Genomic DNA, 22,109 nt, shown 5'->3' on the forward strand with positions numbered 1-22,109 from the left:
CAGAATTGCCTTTATTTTTAAAAATGTGCCTGAAAAATCAAGTCAAAGAGTAGAAAAAGAATGACTATATACATAAATAGGATAGTGAGAGTAGATGTCTTGTGATGCCCACTGTTTCTAACCTCCTTTGCATTTTTTATAATTAGCCTTCCTTATCTGAAATACCAATGTAGTATTCCAGGAGATAAGCATAGTATTATCCTCATAGCTCTCCAAATAAAAAGGGACATTATAAATGTATGTCACATGTATTCATCCTGGTGAATGAAAATTATTAGGAGAAAATCTCTCCTTTTATAATTTGTCCAAAACCAGAATCTTCTTGGTTGTGTGGAGCCCTGGAGTGACTGAAGCCTATGTATTTTTCATGCTATATGAGGCAGTGTCTGTCTCCTATTCAAGGTCAGTAGAGATATGATGTAAATTGGGTAGTATTAATTTCCTAACCTTAGGAGGATGGACCTACTGGTACAGTTAGAGAGTGGTATTAAGGAAACAGACTGTAGCTTTGTTGACGCTCTAAATTTGTGAAGCTAATGACCTAAAACTGTGCTTCTCTAAACCAAGCATTGGCATAATTACTAATTTTCTGGAGAGGTAGATTTCTTAGGACAGGTTCCTTTTTCCCCTCTCTCTCTCTCTTCTCCCCCCCTCCCCTCTCTCTCTCTTCCTTCTCCTTCTGTCCCTCCCTCCTTCTCCCTTCCCCCTCTGTCCCTTCCTTCTTCCATTTGATTCATGATGTATTATCTTCCCCTATAAGATGTAAGCTCCTTAAGGAAAGAGACTATAGAGATTCTTTGCTTGCTTTTATTCAAAACAACCCCCTCCCAACTCCCGTTTGGCACAGCACCTGGCACATAGTCAGCACTTAAACGTTTTTCTGTTCCATTCCATGTTGATAGTTTTTGTCTCAACAACAAAAATCAAACAACTGCAACACATTTTAAGCTAATTTTTAAGCTGTACAAAACTGAAAAGGCTTAGGAAAATTGTCAGTATAGGAACAATTATAGGTGATGAATTTCTTTGTAGATGATGAAGAATGTTAAATGGAAATTAGGAAAACATAAGTAAGATGTGTGTGTTTGTCCTTTGTTTCTGAGGAAGACCATGCCATCAGAGAAATAGTGATATGACTTGCACTTGACTTTGTTTTGAGTGAGGGAGGGCTGTGCTGGTCACCAGCCTCACTTCTCCTCCAGAGCCATCTGAATCCAGTGATCAGATATTCATCAGGATGACTGGAGATGACCCAGGATGAGGCAGTTGAGGTTGGGACTTGCCCAAGGTCACACAGCTAGTGAGTGTCAAATGTCTGAGGTGAGATTTGAACTCAGTTCCTTCTGACGCCTGTACTGGTGCTCTATTCACTGCACCACCTATCATAAAAGAAGGTAGCCAAAAACAAATCAGGCTTACCTCTTGGGGTAACGTAGCATTTGTTGACAAACCAAAGATGGAGATGCAAGAGGACCATAGTGATAGAGTTGGAGGGAACTGTCCCAACTTGGTGAGTGCAGATGCCTTTCTAACACTCATGGAAGAGGCTCTCTGTACTGTTAGGGTTATGAGAGCCAGTTTGAGAGTCATGAAAAAAATAGTGAATTTGTAATCAAAGAATATGAGTTCAAATCCTGTCTCTATGTGAACTTGAGACAGTCAGTTAACCTTGATGGTCTACAGTTTCCTTATCTTTAAATTCAGGGCTTTGATCACTGGGATAATGTGGTTGTGGAGCACCAAAGGACCATCGTGGATCAGGAGGTTTCCTGATTGCCTGTGAGTAAATCTAAAATAGAAACCTAGAAGAATGAGTTTCATCATTCTAGAGCAGGTCTGTACAGCCTGTAGCCCATGGACCACTTACATCTCACCAAAGGATTTCAGGCCACCCTCAAAAAAAGGTAGAAGAAAATATCCTTTATATGTTTTGTGGGCTGCCCAAAATCCTTCAGTGTGCCCATGGGCCACATGTTGTGCAGGCCTGCTCTAGAGAGTCTTCCTCCTTCACCCATTACTATCCATCACAGGTCACAAGTATGTGTTTTCCAAGAACCGCCCCCCCCCCCCCCCAAATCCCCAAGGGAAAACTAATTACAGATGAATCAGTAGTAAGTTTCAGGGAATCAAAATTTATAAAACAATCTTGTTACTGTATAGTTCCCAAGATTTCTAAATGATCCCCTCTCCCCAGGTAATATTTCTTTCTGATTTCCCTTAGGATCTCAAGACATCTTCCTACCAAGTGACTAAAAAGAGAAAACCCATCTTTCTCCACAGAGCAAATAATTTGAAATTAGTCTAAGATATGATCCATTTGAAATGGATGCTGGGTTTTTTTCCTCCAGACTGTTGAGTAATTCCACAGATATTCAGCCCTTAAGTGCAGGCAGCACTCTGCCTGTGCTGGGGGAAGAAGGCGGTCTCTGATGGCATTGAGATGATGCCCTCATTCTTTGTACAGAACTCAGAGATCACTCAGTTTTTACTCCATTCCCAAGAAGAGCAAGTGTAGAAATGTTAGATGATCATTAGTCTGTGATTACGCAAACCAGTGAATGACAGAAGCGAAGCAGTCTGCATTTTAAAGAGTATTCTCTGAGATTCTTGAGGAAGACGCACTGAGATTGCCTCAAGTGTCACAACTGAAGTGCCTTCATTTTGCACTTCTCAGAATGCAGACTTGCCCAGATGGCCTCACCACAGCCCACCAGCAGCGCCTCACTCTGTGAGGTCAGGTGCAGCTCTCAGTTGGGAGTCTGTGTTAAGTTTTAATGCGCTCTTTTCTCAGGAAATGCCATACACAGATCAGTTGGCCATTGTAGTGAAAAATCCCCAAAGTGGATTTTAAGTGGAATTTAAGGAGTGAGATTAGGAGGCTTATTGACTGACCCTTTAGGAGCTTTTTTCTTCTCCCCACCTAGGCTATGACAAGAGGACTAGCACATAGTTATTCCCTGCCTTCAGGATGCTTTAAAGTCTGCTAGAGAAGACAAAACCTACTTATGTAAGACTTTAGAGATAGCACAGGATTGTGTAAGACATTCTGCAACTAGACACTAATAGCTGTATGAAAAGCACAAATTAACATTATCTATGTTGTAGTGTATTTTGCGGGCCCAGGTTTGATCCCTCTGACAGTAGCAAAAGTTTGAGGATAATAGAGGCATGAATAATCCAATACAGTGCATTATCCCCATATCACTTATATTTGTTGTTGGAATGTGCTTTTCTGTTTTACATTTGAATATGCCTTACGTTTGGGATGTGGTAAAATCTGATATTAAGAAGAAATAGGAGGCTCTCAGTTTTCTGATCCTAACTTGTTGGAAACTTTACTCTATAATCCACTCCATACTGAGAAAACAGCCCTCTGAGTTTGAATCTGAATTCTGGCTCAGCTTCTAATACCTGTGTAACTTCGGCCAAGTCAGGGCCACTCTTCCCTCCCCTGTCAGATTAAAGGGCTAGCCTGTATGACCAGAGGACTCTTCCAAAAGAGAAATTATCTGATTTTCTCTGATCCCAAACAACAGCTTAAAAATTCTCATGCAAACCTTCCTGACCAAAGGAAGGAGTTAAATTCAGTAAATGTTTGTGTGCTGTATGGTTGTGACAGTTTGCAAATCAGCTACTTAACAAGATTTCCCTGCTGATTTTGCAGTCTACTTGTAAAATAGATGTTAAGCAAGTCATTAATCAAACAGATTGCTCTAGGTCCTAACCATTGCATTTAAAAGGAAGACTTGAAATGCAATTGATCTACCTTCAGTCTTTCTGAAATAATAGGAATAGTTTATATTTTTAGTATGATAGCAAGGCTGAGTGGTCCAATGACTTTTCTTAAGTTATATAAATAGCATATGGTTGAACCTGAATCAAACCTCGATTTTCTTGGCTCCAAGTTCAGGGCTTATTCTAAAGAACTGGAAGCCCAACGGATGCCCATCAGAACTGACCAAACAAACAGCAGCATCTGACTGTGATGGGATGTCATTGTGCTGTAAGAAACAAGATGGAGAAGGCTGGTGTGAATGATGCAGGTGCATTGCTGCAGAACCGGTACACTTTACACCATGACCACAATAGCATGGTCACGGAATTCATCAGAATTCTGATGATTTCAGTGCTGTTTTCTTTTACATTTTTGGGGTGATCATTTATCCATTCCCCAGTTGATGGATACCTGTTTTACTTTCATTTCTTTGCTATAGCAAAAAGGTACTCCTATAAACATTTTGGCATCTATTGGAACTTTGCTTCTGTTTTTTACTTGGGTATATAATTAGTAGTGTCATCACTGGGTCCCAGAGAATATATGCTGCTTGGTGATATTTCTAGTGTAATTCCAAGCTGTTTTTCCAATTCATGATCCTACCAGCAGGGTATTAATTAGTGTTCCTGTCTTCCAACTACCTCTGCAACAGTGACTGTTTCTGGGTTTTGTCATCTTTGCCAATTTGATAGGTATGAAGTGAAACCTCACAGTCATTTTAGTTTGCATTTCTTTTATTGTTACTAGACTTGAAGCATCCTTTCAAATGGTTTGACAGCCAAAAGAAAATTGGATTCAGAGAATCTAGGTTCAAGCTGACCTTTGTCGACCCCTTTTTATGTGACCGTGGGCAAGTCACTGAATTTTTCTGGGCCTCAGTTTATTGGTAAAATGAAAGGTTTGCACCAGATAACCTCCAGGGTTCCATCTGGCTCTAAATAAATGGTCTTCTGATCCTTGTTGATCATTTACATTTCTTATTTAGAAAACTTGCTATTCATTTCATTTCTTATTTAATGGGGACAGAATCTAAAATTTTATGATTCTTTGATTATATCTACTCTGCAAAGAATGTGCTTCTGAATGCTGAAGAGCTTGAAATGGTCAAGTGAGTAAGCCAGTCTTACAAAAGGCCTATTCAGGCAGAATAGGCTACTGTTTTCACAGAGTTGTCCATGGAAGTGGGAATGATGTAACTTTGAAAAAGGTGGACAGCCATTTGTGTTATAGTGGATCGTACAACCAGTCAGTGTTACTGAGAAAAAGAGGATATTTTTAAGCTTTAAATCTTTGCTTTACCTCTAAAGGTCTGTATTAAAGAACTTAAGATTTTTTAATCTGACTATTTTTACTGGTCAGATATAGGATGTGGGGCTTTTTTAAAAATTATTTTCAGGCTTCATTTCTTTTGCTGAATTTCAAAATAAAAAAGTGCAGAAATGTAAGTTGTCCAACTCAAAATCCCTGATATTCAAGGGAAATAATCTGTATTAATGTACAATTCATCATCTTAAGAAATATCATGGCTAAGAATAGTTTTTATAATATGGCCACTGGGGCTTTTGAACTAGTTTGTGGGATCCATTGGAGACTACTCTTTTGAGTTTGATTTTGCTTAGTGACTATTGTGGAATAAGATAGCAGATTCAATATTATGAAGTTCTTCTTTCTAGTAAATTTTCAGATTATTAGTGGTTCTTGTGTTTGTTCATGTTTTGGTTTCCACCATGTGAGGGATAAAGAGGTTCAATATCATTTGAAAATGCCTTTTTTGAATGAAAGGAATCTTCTATCTATTTTAATACCTTCCCTTGCTACAGTATGATAAAAGTGATAATGTCCCTTTTGTCTCTGGCAGCAAAAAATGTTAGTATTTTTGATACTAAACCCATGCCTCTTTGAAAGCTTTTGAATCACTCGATGTTTTCTTGACCACTTGTCTCAGTACCAAATAAAAATTAAAACCCTATTGAATCAAAATATAAATTAAAATAAAGTCTGTAATTGTAATCAGCTATTATGTATTTGATCAGCTTCATGTCCAGATAAACTAGAATTGTGAATCATTTATTCATCTTTTTCATGGCCATGCTGCTAGTGAAAACTATTAATTTTCCTCGTCTAGAATTCAAGGCATCCTAAAAGTATGTGGACCATAGATACACTTGTAAGTTTATTAAAATTTAAATCATTAGTGGTCTCTGTGACCAAACATAATAATTTTTATTTTCCATAGCATGAGCTTAAATGTGGCTACTTCAGTTTGTCATATCATCCGTATGGGTCTTCTCTCCTTTGGTGCATTATGGATATTTCAGATAAGGTGAAGGTTTTTGGCGGGGAGTGTTATTGTTTCAAAGACAATTATAAGTGATTATTTAAGTAGTCTAAGGCATTCTAACTTTGGTAAAGAATATCTAAAGACTGGTGTAGTCTGACCTGGATGAAAAAATAAGAAAAATACAAGAGTGAAACTTTTCTCAGCTATCAATACAGTATTGCATTACCCACTTTCTTTTAAGATTATAAATAAGCATATGAATCCTATTTCAAAATTAATTTTGTATTTAAGATATCTGTCATCAATTAATGGAGACTGCTAAGGAATTAGGATATATTCAAGTTTTGATTAGATAGATCATGATTGTTGCTAAAGACAAGTCCGATTGGAACACATTGTGTTTTGTAATGGTCTACTTGCTCCTGATTTAGAGGTGCCCTAGTTTAGATTTCAAGAGAAGAGTTAGATGACTGACTGAAAATCTCTGCAGGTCACTTAATGCTTTCCTAAAGTCGTAAGTATAGTTTTTGTTGTGTTTTTTGTTGTTCTTGTTGTTGTTAGCAAAAATTATCTCATCTGTTCTCAAGCCCATTAAAGCTAGTTTGTTTACACAGGTCTCAATTACTTGATTCCTTTGTCATATGTCAGTGCTTTTGAAGTGTGTGTGTGTGTGTGTGTGTGTGTGTGTGTGTGTGTGTGTGTGTGTGTGAGAGAGAGAGAAAGAGACGTACAGAGAGAGAGAAAGAGATGTACAGAGAGACACAGAGACTATATATGTTAGAAGTAAAGAAGAGCAAGGTATTCTAAAAAGATTTTGAAGCCATTACAAATCTCAAAAATAATATTTGTGGACCATCGGAATTGTGCCTGTGCCATATCCTGTGTGGCGCTAGGCAAATCGCTTCACCTCTCTAGGCTTCTGTTTCCCCATCCATAAAATTGAGGAGACTGGTTGGAGAATACAATTATATCTCTTGTAGCTCTAAATCTTACAGTTTTCTGTATCTTCTTGGGTGACAATGAATACTCGGTGCCAGTCTGCTCAGCTCCAGTGTCAATGGTAGGATCATAACATTTGGAGAGAAAAAAATAATTTTGAGGTTATAGTTCCATGCACATAACTTTATTTTACTATGAGAATGAACTTTTTGAACCCATTAGTAATTAGGGATAGACTATGTAGTCTGTCTTATGTCCCCAGCTAGATTCTACCTGTTACCAATAGCTTACATTTGACAGGAGTCAAATGGACCCTTGAAACTTATTGGTCCACATAAAAATTGAACTCATGAACTGTTGGCACTGCTTTCAAACCAAGTAAAAGATTATAAATTGTAGGGCTTAACACAAAATTATGGATATTTTGGATAAGGTAAAGGTTTTTTTGGGGGGAGTATGTGATATGGCACCTAGCCAAAATGTCAGTCAGTGAGCAAACATTTATTAAGGACCCACTGTGTTCTAAGCATTGTGCTAAATGCTGGCCAGACAGGTAAAGGGAAAAGATGGTCCCTGCTCTGGTGGAGTTTACTATCTAATGGGGGAAACAGTATGCAAATCACTGCATACATACAACCTCTACACAAGGGTAAGTTGGAAATAATCAGTGTAAGGAAGGCACTAGAATGAAGAGGGCTCAGGAGAGGCTTACTCTAGCACACGGGATCTTAGCTGGGATTTGAAGGAGGCCAAGGAAGCCAGAAGGGAGAGCATTCTATTAGTGGGGATCAGCCCAGGAAAATATAAAATGAGAAGATGGCAGTATCTTGTTCAAAGAGTGAGGAGGCTAGTGTTGTTACTGGACTGAAGAGGAGGTATTGGGGTATAAGCTTTGAGAATATTGAAAAGGGTGGGGCATGCTAAACAGATTCTGTATTTGATCTTGGAGGTGATAGGGAGTCACTGGAGTTTATGGATTAGAAAGGTGACATGATCAGACCTGTACTTTAGGAAAATCACTTTGCTTAGTGAAGAATGGACAGGAATGGGGAGAGACTCATTGTATCGAGACCAGTTATTCCAGACAGGAGGTGATAAGGCTTGCACCATGGTGATTGCAGTGTCAGAGAATGCGGGTGGGGAGGAGGTATGAGTGAGATGTTATGAATATGGAAATCAGTAGACCTTCAGAAGAGAGTTACTGGGGGGTCAGAGTGAAGAGTCAAATATAACACCTAGGTTTGGAACCTGGGTGACTGAGAGGATGGTAGTGATTGACAGTAACGGAATTTTAGAAGGAGGTGGGGGTGGGAGAGATAATGAATTCAGTTTTAGAATGTGAAATAATATTGGTGAGACAAATCTGTATTGATAAATATATGCTTGTGTGGGTATGTTTAAATGAAAGTATGCTTTGGTCAGCACATAAATTATGTGTGGATTTAGTGAAGCTATTTTCGGCCCAGTGCACAGCTGTTTAAAAAAAATAATAAAGTTAGCTCTTTGGTTTCACTTCATTTTCTCTTCTAAAATTCAAGAAACAAAAACCAAATTACACTTTCAACAGTTCCACAGAGGTCAGAAAATCATAGTGAAACATTTTCTTCCTTCCTTCCTTCCTTCCTTCCTTCCTTCCTTCCTTCCTTCCTTCCTTCCTTCCTTCCTACCTTCCTTACCTTCCTTACCTTCCTTACCTTCCTTCCTTCTTGTTAGCAGCAGCCTTTGGGAAACTTGTGGCCTGCCAGTTTGGATTTCCCTGTCTTCTTCTGTCAAGGACTCCTGCATGACCCTAGGGACAAGCAGGTCATTCACTTTTCTGTGCTTCTCTGTTCATTTGTTGAGTGGGTACAGAAGATAAGAGAGGTTTATTCTGGGAAGGAGTAGCAAGTTTTAACAGTGAGCATAAATGACTTTGCATGATGTTAAATAACTATGTAATATTCCATTATAATATTTGCCCCAATGTCATCCCTCTTGGGAATCTGATAGTCAGCAGTAATATCGGAAAGCTCAGGACCAACAAAATGGACATTTGAATTGAAGAAGTGAGGAGACGACAGAAGGAAATGGGAAATGTGGTGGGGAGGAGGAGGAGGGCCGAGCTGGCAAAGGAGATGCAAGGTCAGGATGAAGGACCCTGAGTGACCAGCTCAGTGCGCCATCGCAGCATTCTCTTCATTCTCCTGCTGTTCAGTGACAGGGTGAACCTGCTTCCCAGCTGTCCTTTCTCTAGTCCCCATTAGGTGTATGTAGCATTTCTCAAAGTGTAAAGGAGAAAAATTATTCTGACATTTAAAAATAGTGATTATTGTGGAGGAGGGTGGGTGTGTTTTTGTTAGTAATAAGCTTCGTTACCAAACTTGTTTGCTCAGATATTCAGCTAAGTAACCTTTAAGTATTTTTTTTTAATTATCTCATTTGTGTAGTTTTAGTTTGAATTCTTTCTTAAACTAAAGCATGGGTTATACTGCTTTTCATTTCAGCGTGTAATAATTATCTTTACACTAGTTTGGATTTTTGCTTCCAATTACGTACTTGTACATGAAAGTATACTCTGAAATACAAACCCTCAACCCAGCAGTGCCCATTCAAGGTTCTGATTCATTTGTAAGATTCTGGAAAATTTTTGACAGTTTTTCAGCTTAGTTAGGGTAGAAAACATTTGGGCTTAATCAAGTATGGTAAGATTATCTTATCTAGAGGTCATATTTCAAGCAGCCTTTAGCCCTCATAAATATTGCCAAAAATTCAGAAGTAACTGAAAAAATACTTCTGAGAAGTAGAAACAGCTGCCACAAAGTCCATAAACTTTACAGAAGGATCTCAGGCCCTCACTCAGAGACTACTTATTGACTTAAATTACTTATAATTTAAATTTCATTCAGTTATCTGGTTTTTCAGGGCATAGCAGATTAGAAGCAGCAAGTTGAGGAAGAGATTGAGTTCCTTCTTTATTCTCAAAGAGCACCATGACATCAGAGAAGTGATGACATGACTTGCACTTAACTTTGTTTTGAGTGAGGGAGGGGATGTGCAAGGTCACCAGCCTCATTTTCTGCTCCTGAGCCATCTGGATATTCATCAGGATGACTGGAGACGTCCCAGGATGCAGTGGGAGACCTTGACCTTTTAGACTAAGGCTTTTTCAGGTACTCACTTAAAGTGAGGTAACACTTTATTCAGTGAATAGGCCTCTTTAAAAAGTAGTCAGGGGGATGGTCCCTTTAACAGAAGAGAAAAAAAATAGATAAATCACACTGAGAGGGGCAGGAGCCTCAGGGTTGTTGTTTGGAAGAGAAACTGTTACTATTGACTTTCACTCTAAGTCTGGAGGGTCCAAAAACAGTCGTTGAGCAGGGGCCCGTTGTTCAATGCATGGGCATCTGAGTGCACTGGGTCTGAGGTTTTTGGGGAGACAGAAAAGGGAAGGGAAGGGAATCTAGCCAGTGTTCTCCAAGTTAACTGGGCATCTTCTGGCCATCAAAATTTACCTTCTTTTGGAGAAGAGAAGGAAAGGGAGAGGGCTAGATTGAGAGAGAGGAGGAGCTAGCTGGGTCCCCATTTAGGCGGCTCAGTCTACTCACGGGTTGTGTTAGTCCTTCATTTTCAAAGAGGACTGTGACATCAGAGAAATGATGACATAACTTGCACTTGACTTTGTTTTGAGTGAGAGAGGTCTGTGCAAGGTCACCAAGGTCATGTACCTGAAACATCCACTCCTAAGAGACAGGATGACTTAAATACTGAGAACTGATAGCAAAGATGAGCTTCAGTAAGAGCAGATATAAATTATGAAAGTACAGCAGTCTTGGGTTATTTATTTAGTATAGGAATAAGTTAAAGCTTACTTTCTATAATTGGAGACAGTGCACATATCAATATATACAAAGTAAATGAAAATTTAAATACCCTATCTACATCAGTGACCCTTTGAGGGCATTATCATATTATGATTTATCATTGTAACAGTGAAGGAAATGGTGATAGTTTGCTGAAGTCTATTCTTTATCCATTTCCCATTTTTAGATGGAAGCAACTTGTTTAAATAGGTCAGTTTTGAGTTACTTCAAATGCCTAATGTATCTTTCCATTTTGATTCTTCTAATTGGATACTGATTTTGAGGTAAAGATCTAGCAAATCGTTGGTCTGATTTTGTACAGACCACCGATCAGGAAGAGAAGATTGGTAAACAATCCTCTATCAAAATATATTCAGTTTCACTTTTTGGGATTGTGTCTTGTTGCTTGCCCTGACCAACTCCTCACCTCTCTTCTGGAAGAAAGTTTACACTACACAGTTAAAACTTATAGTCAATCTACAATACTTTAGTCCGTCTCTTTTCTTATGCCTGGATTAGGTTTTCCAGTGGGTTTTTTTTTCTCATTTTCATAGAGTATCACCCTTGGAAATGCTACCATTTGGGTCCATGTATAGTCTTAAATTATAAGGCTCATTCAAGAACTTTGGCTAGTTCTAAGTAGCTTCTTTTCCTTTGTGGGGTTTAACAATTTAGGTCATGACTGAAATTAACTGTGCTACTGGGTAGTCAGACAGTTAACATTTTTTGGTTCAGTCGTTTCAGTTGTATCTGACTCTCAGTGACCCCATCTGGGGTTTTCTTGGCAAAGATACTGGAAGAAACTGAGGCAAACAGTAACCCAGGGAAACACCTTTTATTTTGAGTTATCTAGTCTTTGAACTTGGCAGTCTTCAAAATTACAACCATAAAACTTCCTTAGAACAGAGGTCTGTAGGAAAACATAAATTGACCTTGCTGTTTTGGGGTAACTCCTCTATAGCCCAGCATTTTGTGATTTCCGTTGTTAGATAATCATGATGTCCCTGGCATATGCTGTGGTGAAAATTTCTTTCACAAATGCACACAACTGACATTAAACTTGTGATACACAAGCTTTTACCCAAGAATTCGGACTGGTGATGCAACATGTTACTAACTTTAATTTTTTTTTATTTGAGGGAAAGTCTTATGTATTTCTTCTTGCAGCATATCTTTTGAGTAGGATTTATCTTTCTAAGACCAAAAACATCAGAGCAAAGTAGAGATGCTGTGCTGTGGTGAAAAGAACACTTTATCTGGCATCCAAAAACCTGAGTTGGAGTCGCTGCTTTGCCTCTATCCAAGTGACCTTCTTATCTGTGAGCCTGTTTCTTCATCATCGAGTGGGCTGAGGATGTTTGCAGTAAGGACCCCAAGGGATTGCCCAATTAAGTTCAATGCTCTCATGCGTAGGGCACTTTGCTTGGCACTTTGTTTAAATCAAATAAGATAATGTAACTATAAAGAGCTCCATAAACATAAGCTTAATTATTAGACTCATAGAAGGACTCTCATCCTTGGAAGTGCTACCATTTGGGCCCATTTAGAGACCTGAATTATAAGACTCATTCAAGAGCTTTGTCCTACTTCTAAGTGGCCACTTTTCTTCTGTGGTGTTTATAGTTTAGGTCATGACTAAAATTAACTGTGCTACTGGGTAATCAAATAGTCAACAAGAATTTATTAAGTGCCTGTTATGTATGAGATACTGTGTTAGGTTCTGGTAATACAAAGACAGGAGTGAAACAGTCTGCCCTCCGGGGGCTTATATTGTACATAAGTAAATTTATATTATATAGATACAAAATAAATACAGGATCATTTTGGATAAACACTCCTTTTTTTCTCGCAAAACTTCTGAGTCTCTTTCTGCCTTAATGTGTTAAGGAGGAGAAAACAATACACACACAGCAAAATATGTAACCTTTTTGTTCTGTCTTTGTTACACATTTGCCTCTGTCTTATCAAAACTGTGTTCATGTGTGATAAAACTATAGGGATTAGAGCTTGCCTTTGTAATCCAGTTTTGAATGTGTTTATCGGACTGGAACCGACCTCTAACCTCTGGGTGGCTGGAGCTGTACAAAGCACTCTAAAGACAGGAGAGTCAGGACACAAATAGAAGTTTAATTAATTTCACAGTGAGTAAAATGATGTTTGTGAATGGGAGCCACCTCCTAAGAAGGAGTCTTAACTAAGCTGCTGATGCTGGAGTATTTATGTACATGAAAGGGTTCACAACACAACATTCTTAGGTCTCGAGATGGTTCTCATGGTTGGCTTTTCTTGGGACAGTACAGGTGTTCTTGGGTCCTGTAAGCACAGATATTGTCTCTAGGCTTGGGGGTCATGGTTACTCTTCAGGTACAGAACCAGAGTTCTATGAAGGAATAAGAGTGCAGCTACCTGGCAGTTACAAAGAACAGGGACTGTGAACATGTGAGGGATGACCCTGGGAAACAGCGGAGCTAAATCCCTCAGTGAACCCCTGATTCTTGTCCAAGCAATATACTTTGCCAGAGAGTGATATCATCCAGAGCGCAAAGGTTTATTGTTATGCCATGGTCAAGGCACAGCCTGCTTTGCTGGGTCTTAGCTCTGGGAAACAGTGTATCTCCAAAATATTTTGAGAGATGGTAGCCATCTTTTGTATAACAGGTAGCTAATAAAAATCAAGTTATGTTAAAGAGCAGAATGGAGGTATTATAACTACATTAGTAGGAAGGGCATTTGGGCTTTTTTTTTTTCTGTGTGGTAAGAAATGGACCCACTTACACGGTTTTTGAAAAGGTGATTTTGCCTCATTTCCTTTATAAGATGACATGGCTTATCTATAAGTGATTCCTAAGTACCTACTATGTGACAGGCACTGTGCAAAGTAAGAGGAATTGAAAGGCAGAAATGAAACAGTTCTTGCCAAAAGGAGCTTAAGGCTGTGGTGGGAAGTAGCATGTGCCAAGTTGGTACACAGTACTTTCAGGCAAAGGCATCAGTAGCTAGAGGTGATGGGTAACGAGGAACAGCCTCATGTAGGAGGTGACTCTTAGGTGGAGCTTTAAAGAAAACTAGAGGTTCTAGAAATGAAGAGGAAATAAATGTCAGGCCCAGGGGACAGAACAGCCTATGTCATGGGTGGGGGACTGCAGGGGTGCCAATTGACTAGACTGAAGAGTGTGTACAGCTGGAGGAGGAGTACAGCATAATAAAGCTGGAAAGTTATATTGGAGCTGGGTTATAAAGGGCTTTACATGCTAACAGTGCCAAGCTAAGGAGTTTTATTTGACCTTAGAGGTTCTGCAGCTTCTTAATCAGGAGAGTGACATAGTCACTTGTGCTTTAGAAAAGCCCCTTCAGTAGCTGTGTGAGAAGGGAAGAGATGTGAGGGAGCCCAATGAGGATAGAAGAGCTGGGGAAGGCCATGTAATTGAAAAGAAAAGCACGGATACAGGATATATATTGTGAAGTAGGTGGAAATTGCTTGTATATGGTGGTGGTGAGGGAAAATGAGAAGTTCAGGATGATGACAAAGTTACACACCTGGATGACCATAAAGCTGGTAGAGCCCTTGACAGAAACGGGAATATTCAGGAGGGTGAGTTTGGGAGGAAAGATAGGGAGCTCTGTGCTAGAAGTATTGAATTTGAGATTCCTCCAGGACATCCACTTTGAAATGTCTACCAGACAGTTGGTGATCCAGGACTGGATTTATGTTGTCTTTTTCCTTTCAGATGCAAGTATGGACATAAAAGCCTATGATGTTTTCTCCGGTCCACCGCTTCAGAGATATTGAGAGGAAACCTGAATACCTCCACCCAGAGAAGTGTATCCCTCCTCCTCGCCCAGGTTCTCTGGGAACCATGTGGTTTATCCGAGATGGATGTGGTATTGCATGTGCTGTCATCACCTGGCTCCTGGTCATGTACGCAGATTTTGTGGTCCTCTTCGTCATGCTGATTCCATCAAGAAATTATATTTATAGTGTAATCAATGGAGTAGTATTCAACAGTCTTGCTTTCCTGGCTCTAGCTTCTCATTTCCGGGCTATGCTGACAGATCCAGTAAGTATCTTGGTCTTGTTTTTAAGACAGAAGTCTTTATGACTTTGACCTTCAAAGCCTACAAGCCCCTTAGTAGTGTATATATTTGAACCTCCACAGTGTAGGTAACAAATACAATTTGGTTCATAAAATATAAGTGACTCCTAGGCCTTATTTCCTTACCAAATCCAAGTGTTGGATCACATAGTCTCCAAGGTCTATTCTAGCTCTAACTCTGTGATCATATGATCCCACTTAGTTATTTTTAATTTAAATCTTAATAATTCCAAGGACAGGAAATAAAACTTATCAGCAAAGTCTTCATTGACTTAAAAAAACGATAGAAATTTGTAACATGACTTGAGTAATTTCTCAGTATGGTAGTGTTTTGTGCATTTTGATGATTCGGTGATATTCCAGTCAGTCAAAAAGTGTTATTAGGCACATGCAAAGCCCCATCCTAGACAGAGGGAATACAGAAATGAAAAATGAATCAGCCTCTTGCTGATTCCTCCCAAGGGGAGACAGCTTATCTATACACAAATATCATACACACAGATAAGTCTGATAGACAGCTGACTGCTCTAATGGATCAGGGGTTAGTTTTAGTGTCAGAAAGACTTGAATTCAGAATTTCAGCAGTCAGAGATGAGGAGTATATGCATTTTGATAATGGAGGGTGACTTTTGAATGTGCAGAGGCTGAAGAGAAAAGAGTATGTTTGGGGGAAAACTCTAAGCTCAGCTGAGTGTAGCAGCAAGTACCTTGACACATCCAGGATGGTCTGCTAGCTCAGTTTCTTAGATCTGCTTTTCTCATAGGAAAGCAACTTTTGAGGAGGTCAACAATATTCTTTAATCACATATACCAACAGAGAAAATACAATCAGAGAAATAAAGACCAGCAGGCAGGGCTTCTGTCTGACCATAAGCAATACATACATCACAGGTCTGACCATTACATACGTACATACATAGTTACCAGAGAAGGAAGCACCAACATCTGGGGGTTTTTTTGGGGGGTGGGGGGAGGTGGCTCCTTAAAGGCTGCCCAGAATCTCATCTGGCATGCGAACCTTCTTCCCAGCCCCCAAAGCAAGCCTCACCTCAGAGTGTGTGTGTGTGTATATATATATATATTTTTATATTTTTATACTTTTCAGAGTCTTGTGATGCAGTGCCTCATTAACAACGAACAAAAGGTGTAGGCTTTCCTATAAAACAAGCTTCCCTTAATGGACTTCACCTGAGGCCTGTTAATGGGTGGGGAAAGATCTTTAACTTGCATTACACTGGGCTGAAACAAAGTGTGTGAAGGGGAACAATGTAAGGTAAGACTGGAAAGCTAGGTTAGAGCCAGATGACAGAAGATCTTCATGTCTGACCAAGGAGTTCGTGCTTTAACCGGTAGGCTGGTGAGTACTGGCAGAAGGCTTTCAAGCAAAGGAGTGATGTGGCTAGACCCAGGCACCTCAGCAGTATTGTCTTTGTGAAAGCCTGGTTACTTAGAAAGTTCTGTCACTGATCTGAACAAGAAGGGAGGAGGGCTTCAGCATGGAGTGACCCCTGCGTGAGGAAGGACTGTGTACTCATGGGAAAGACAAAGGGAAGTTAGTGCCTTTCTTGATCTCCTCAGCTGTGACAGGATCTCCTACTCCCTCCAAATTGTGTGTAACTATAAATAAATATGTAAATGCACACACACACACACACACACATACACACACGGACACACACATACATACACACACACGGACACATACATACATACGGACACACATACACACACATACACACACATACATACACACATACATACACACACATACACACACACATACACATATACATACACACATACACACACATACATACACACACATACATACACACACGGACACACACATACACACACACATACATACACACATACATACATACGGACACATACACATACATACATACATACACACATACATACACACATACACACACATACATACACACACACATACACACACACACATACACAAACACACACACACACACACACACACACGTTTCCCCCCAAAACAATGTATGCTTCTTGAGGGGAGAGACTTTTGCTTATGTTGTATCCTGTGTGCTTGGCACACAGGTACTTATTAAGTGCTCGGTGATTGATTAAAGTAGAATGGATAAGAATTGGCAGATGGCAGAATGTGGAAGGTAAGGGTATAAAAAGTCAGAAGACAGCACAGTTCAGAGCTTGGTTGCCTGCAGGGTTGTCCATGGCATCAGTACAAACAGGAGGCTGGGGAGAGTTCCAGGCTCAATTTTGAACATACTGATTTGGAGGTGCTGATAGGACATCTGGGTCTGACTGTCCAATAGGATGAGATGTAGAATTGAGGCAAAGGGAAGAAATTGGACTGGACATCAAGATTTGGGAATCATCTGCACAGGGATGATCTGGATTTAGGGGAATAGATGAAGTCACCAGGAAAAAAGTATAATGAGAGAAGAGAAGGCCAAGGACAAAGCCTTGTTGTGTGACGCAGCATGGTGTGCTAGATAAAGGATTGGCCTTGGAACTAGGAAGAGCTGGTCTCAAGTCCTGCCTGTGCCACATCCTGGCTGCGTGACTCTGGATAGGTGTGGAACCACTTGAATTGCTCTAGACCAAGGTCAGCAAACTGACCAGTACCTGCCAACTGGTTGTGTGCTGCCCGCAAGCTGAGAATGGTCTTTACATTTGTTGTACAAATATGTATAGTGAGTTGGCCTTCAGATCATTGTTTATTGCCTAGGCAGCTCTCTAAGACTGTAAGCTGCAGAGAAGATGTCGGCCAGTAGTGATAGAGGATGTTATTCCATTTCAGATTCCCCTCTGTCAGTGAAATCACAGATTGGGCAACTGTTGTCCACGTGCCTGACCCTGATGTATATACTGACATATTAACTCAGTGGACTGGCCATCTAACTTCATGTCTTACAAAGTCTGAATGGTTGGAATTATCCATCTATTTAGTATTTTCTTCATCAGTTGTTAGACCAGCCTCTCTTGAGTAGCTGTGGATCTCATTGAGGAGGCCCTGCAGTATTCTAGGGCTTACCGTCAGCAGATAACCCACTACCCGCATCACCTGTTGTATGACATGTAGTTGAGAATGGTGTTTTCACCTTTAAATGACACTAATTACAAATATAAAAATCATTCTTGGCTTGGGGCTGTAAATAAGCAACAGCAGTGCACAGACTGGAGTTTGCTGACCCATGTTCTATGGCTTCTTGCAATCACCACAATTACCATCTGCCAGCAGGAACTTCTGAAGAGTCTCCATTCTTAGGGAATCCCTTTGCCTTTTGGATCTTGTGCAGAACACTCCTCATAGTGGTGGCAGACATCTTTTGGCAAACAGACATTTCCCTTGAGCTAAAGAGGGTGAAATCACCATCAAAAGGAAGTCTTCTCAGAGCTTATAAGAATAGGTAGGATCCAGTTTTGCCCACCAACTTGAAAACTAAAACATTCCAGATTCCCTGGGCCTCTGGGGAAAGACTTGCTGCTCTGAAGAGCATCTTCCTTTTCCTGAAAAGCTAGAAGAGCTTGTTTTAGCCTTTGGTGCCTCTTGGACACTATCTCTGCATCTAGCCATGAGGAAAACAAAGGCTCTTAGAATGATGATTTAGCTAAATTTACCAAGCTGTGGGAAGGGCTATTTTATTTCTTTCCACCCTAGTGTTAAATCCTTGAATAGTTGTTGTCTCTGTTTGTTATCTTGTTTGGAAACAGAATACAAGTTCTTTGACAACGACCTCCCATGGCTTCACTATCACCTCTGGGAGATGTTTTTTATTTTAAAAAGGGAAAAGAAACTAAAGCTATTAATGACTATAGGCAAGCAAATTTTGTCTCTCCATAGACCCTGTGAAAATACATTAGATGATATGTTCCAAGCTTGCTCTGTTTTGTAAATGTACTTGTTCCTAAACAGCTCAGATGGCAAATGTTGTTTGTGTCCTTAGAAAAGGTTGTCTTCACTGTAGATTGATTAGAATGTTAACTATTCTGGCGTGAAGTATAACTTCTTCCATTCTGTAAGATGGCGCATGCCAGCATGCTGCTGTTCTCTCTAATCTACCACATTACATTGTGTGTTTAGAGGAATTTCAGGTGATCCTTTTATAAAGAAAGGAAGTGTGTAATGATTTTTCCAAAATACAGAAAATATGAAATAGTTCCAATGTCAGTCTTATTCATACTGAAAATACACTCTGGTTTTGTGGTACCGTCCATTCATTCTGTTATTCTCTCAGGCAGCATGACTTACTGAAAGTAAATCTATTCTACTCAGGTTGAGCTAAGGAAAAGAGCAGTGACTATAGCATCTATTGATTGATGGAGAAGTTATTTAAAAAGGGCTTGCTATGTACGTACCCAGTGCTACTAGGAACTCTGAAGGATGTGGAAGAAACACATCCTTGTGTCATTTATATTCCATTTACATTGAATTTACATTTACATTCCATTATATTCCATTACGTGCTAAACTGCTTGGTACTTTAAGCAACAGTTCCTAGTACTTCTGAGATGAACTTTCCAAAACATTACCCAGAGTAGACTATCTGTTTCACTGGATTGTTGTAAGGATCATCTGATGATAGAAGTCATTGTCGCCTTTTATTTTATACACACACACACAGTTGGGGTATAGAAATATAGTTCATGAAAAAGGGAAGAGAAGAGGAGGGTATGTTAAAAGAGGGAATTATCCTAAACAAAAACTAAGGATACACAAAAATATTTATAGCATTTTTGCAATGGCAAAGAATTAGAAACCCTGTTAAGAAGTGTTCATCAACTGAGAAATATGTGAACAAATTACATGATGAAATACTATTGTGCTTTAGGAAATGATGAAAGGGTGGTTTCAGAGAAACCTGGGAAGTCCCAGATGAAGTGATGGCAGAGTGTAGTGAAGGAAACCAGGAGACCACACCAGTTTACACAGTGACAACATTATTGTAAAGGTGAACAACTTTGAAGGACTTAGGAACTTTAATCAGCATAATGGCCAACACAATTCCAGAGGACCAGTGATAAAGCATGCTATATTGGTCCATGGCCATTGTGGACATTTTTGCTGATTAAAAAAAATAAATTGTAATTTTAAAAATTTTATTATTTGGTGAAAGGGAGATTGGGTCTCCCTGTCTTCCCCTTACCTGGGCATGGGCCAATACTGATCATTAGACAGACTTTAACCTGTTTTATTTTTCCAACCTGCATTAGTTTCCCTCTCCTTAGGCAGCCTGGAAGCTCTCTGCTCCTGGAGGCTCATCGTATTGGCACACCAGACTTAGTGTAGACCCTCCCTTCCCCCTCATCAGCTTTAGCTTTGCAGCAGCTCATTACCTCTGCACTCAAGCGATCTACTAGTCTCTTCCTCCCCTAGGAGCAAGAATTGTAGGCATGCACCATGTCTGGCCACTTAATGTGATTGTCAGTGTGAAACTTCCAGCCCATAAACTCCCACCACTGATGCATCCTGGCAAACATATTTCCTGAAGAATCGAGTGACTATCTGTGGCTACCTAGTCAGGATGTGTTAGAGGCAAGACTTGGACCTAGCCCTGACTCCCAGACCAGTTTCTCTCTTCCACTGTGTCATGCTTTCTCACAGTAGTGGACAAAAAAATGTTCTTCAGCATTCAACTATCCTAGACCAAAGACTCCATGGCTGACTTCATCTTTGTCTCCAGTGTCCTGCACCTAGTAGTTGTGTGTTTGTTGATTTTAGTAAATGTTTTAAGCATTGTTCAGTTGTACCACCCTCATCTTCTGTGAAAACCAAATGAAAACATTTAAATTGAAACTTTTAGGAAGAGTATAAATTGTGATGTAATGTAAAAATGGATGCCTACATCCAGATGCTCTGCTTTCTATTTAGTTATTATAAACCACTGGACTCTGTTGGGGTAGGAGTCCAGCTGTCTGTTCACAGACAGAAATTCCCAATGTTTTCTGACATAGTCGGATTGACCAGGTAGGTCCCTGGAAAAGGAAGGTGTCTATCACTGGCAAGGCAAGGAGATGTGTATAGTAGTATGTATATAGTATGTATGTAAGATGTTTGTAGTAGACATGTCAAGATTTGATGGCAGTCTGCACCCCTGAGACAACTTTTAAAAACCTTCGATTAAAGAGAGCTTTAAATCATGATCCTCTTGACTGTTTTGCTCTGCAGAAGCTATAGCTAAAATCCCATTGGAACCCTTTAAGTCCCCTTCCTCCATTTTCTCCCCTGAGATTGAATCTCTTTTAATTATTATATGATTACAGAGATGTAGCTACTGGTAATGATACAATATTGTGGCTTCTGAACTAAAGATGCCTCTTTAATATTAAAGGTTTTTAAGGTTCTAAAATAAGGGACTAGGTCATTATTAGTCAAGGAGGTGAGACAGTGAAAAGAACATTGAACTTGGTATCACGGGAATTGAATTTGAATCCTGACTTTTCTACTTCTTGCCTGTGTGACCTTTGATGAGGTTTCTTCTCTGGACCTCAGTCTCATGTCCTCTGTACCAGGCACTGTGCTAAGGGCTGGGGACACAAGGGCAGTCCAGAAGACAGTCCTTGCTCTAGAGACCATATGAAAACAGCTGTGTACAAACAATATGTGTTCAGAGAGTAAAATCCTTGGCACATTCTGGGTTTAATTAAACACAGAGTTGTGAAGAACCCACCTGCCCCCCCGCTTGTGTAAGACTCCCTGGAGTTATTCTTGGTGTCATCGTTTCTATACCTGGTGTTTATTGCTCTCACAAAGTATCTTCCTATCTATTTCTTAGCTTGAGAGCTAGAAAGGACCTCCAATCATCAATAACCCCATCATTTTATAATTGAAAAAACTAAGTTCCATGGAGGTTAAAAGATTTCCCTGAGGTCAGAGGTAGCAGTAAGGACAGGGCTGGGTTTCTGAGATCCCTTGACTTCAAATCCAGCCTTCTTTCCACTACACTGATACTGCTTCTTTGCTTCCTACTGTCCTGCCTGTCTTTCTTTCTGCCTGGCAGAAACAGGTATGTAAGAGGCATAAAGGCATCTCTAGGCTAATTAAAATCCCCTTGTGACTTTTTGCCCAAAATTGGAAGTAACTTTTCATTTGTAAATTGCCTCAGCAGGAGTTACACAGAACAGAAAATCTTTAACAGTTTTTTAAAAAGTTGTTGTGAAATTATGAGGCCACATAG

General features: G+C 39.8%; 1 protein-coding gene across 7 annotated transcripts in view; it reads left to right on the top strand.

The window, feature by feature from the left end:
• ZDHHC3 (zDHHC palmitoyltransferase 3) overlaps window positions 1–22,109 on the top strand; it is a 60,920-nt gene that overhangs the window by 8,565 nt on the left and 30,246 nt on the right. For 4 of the 7 annotated variants that reach the window (XM_072651406.1, XM_072651399.1, XM_072651403.1 and 1 more), the window contains exon 2: window positions 14,563–14,892. In XM_072651406.1, coding sequence (XP_072507507.1) covers window positions 14,587–14,892 — 306 coding nt within the window. In that variant the 5' untranslated portion in view covers window positions 14,563–14,586. Of the gene's footprint in view, window positions 1–1,704; window positions 1,780–14,562; window positions 14,893–22,109 lie in introns of all 7 variants that reach the window. The other 3 variants (XM_072651400.1, XM_072651405.1, XM_072651401.1) reach the window with 1 other exon arrangement.

Source organism: Notamacropus eugenii, chromosome 3 (assembly GCF_028372415.1).
Source record: "Notamacropus eugenii isolate mMacEug1 chromosome 3, mMacEug1.pri_v2, whole genome shotgun sequence".
Lineage (NCBI taxonomy): Eukaryota > Metazoa > Chordata > Mammalia > Diprotodontia > Macropodidae > Notamacropus > Notamacropus eugenii.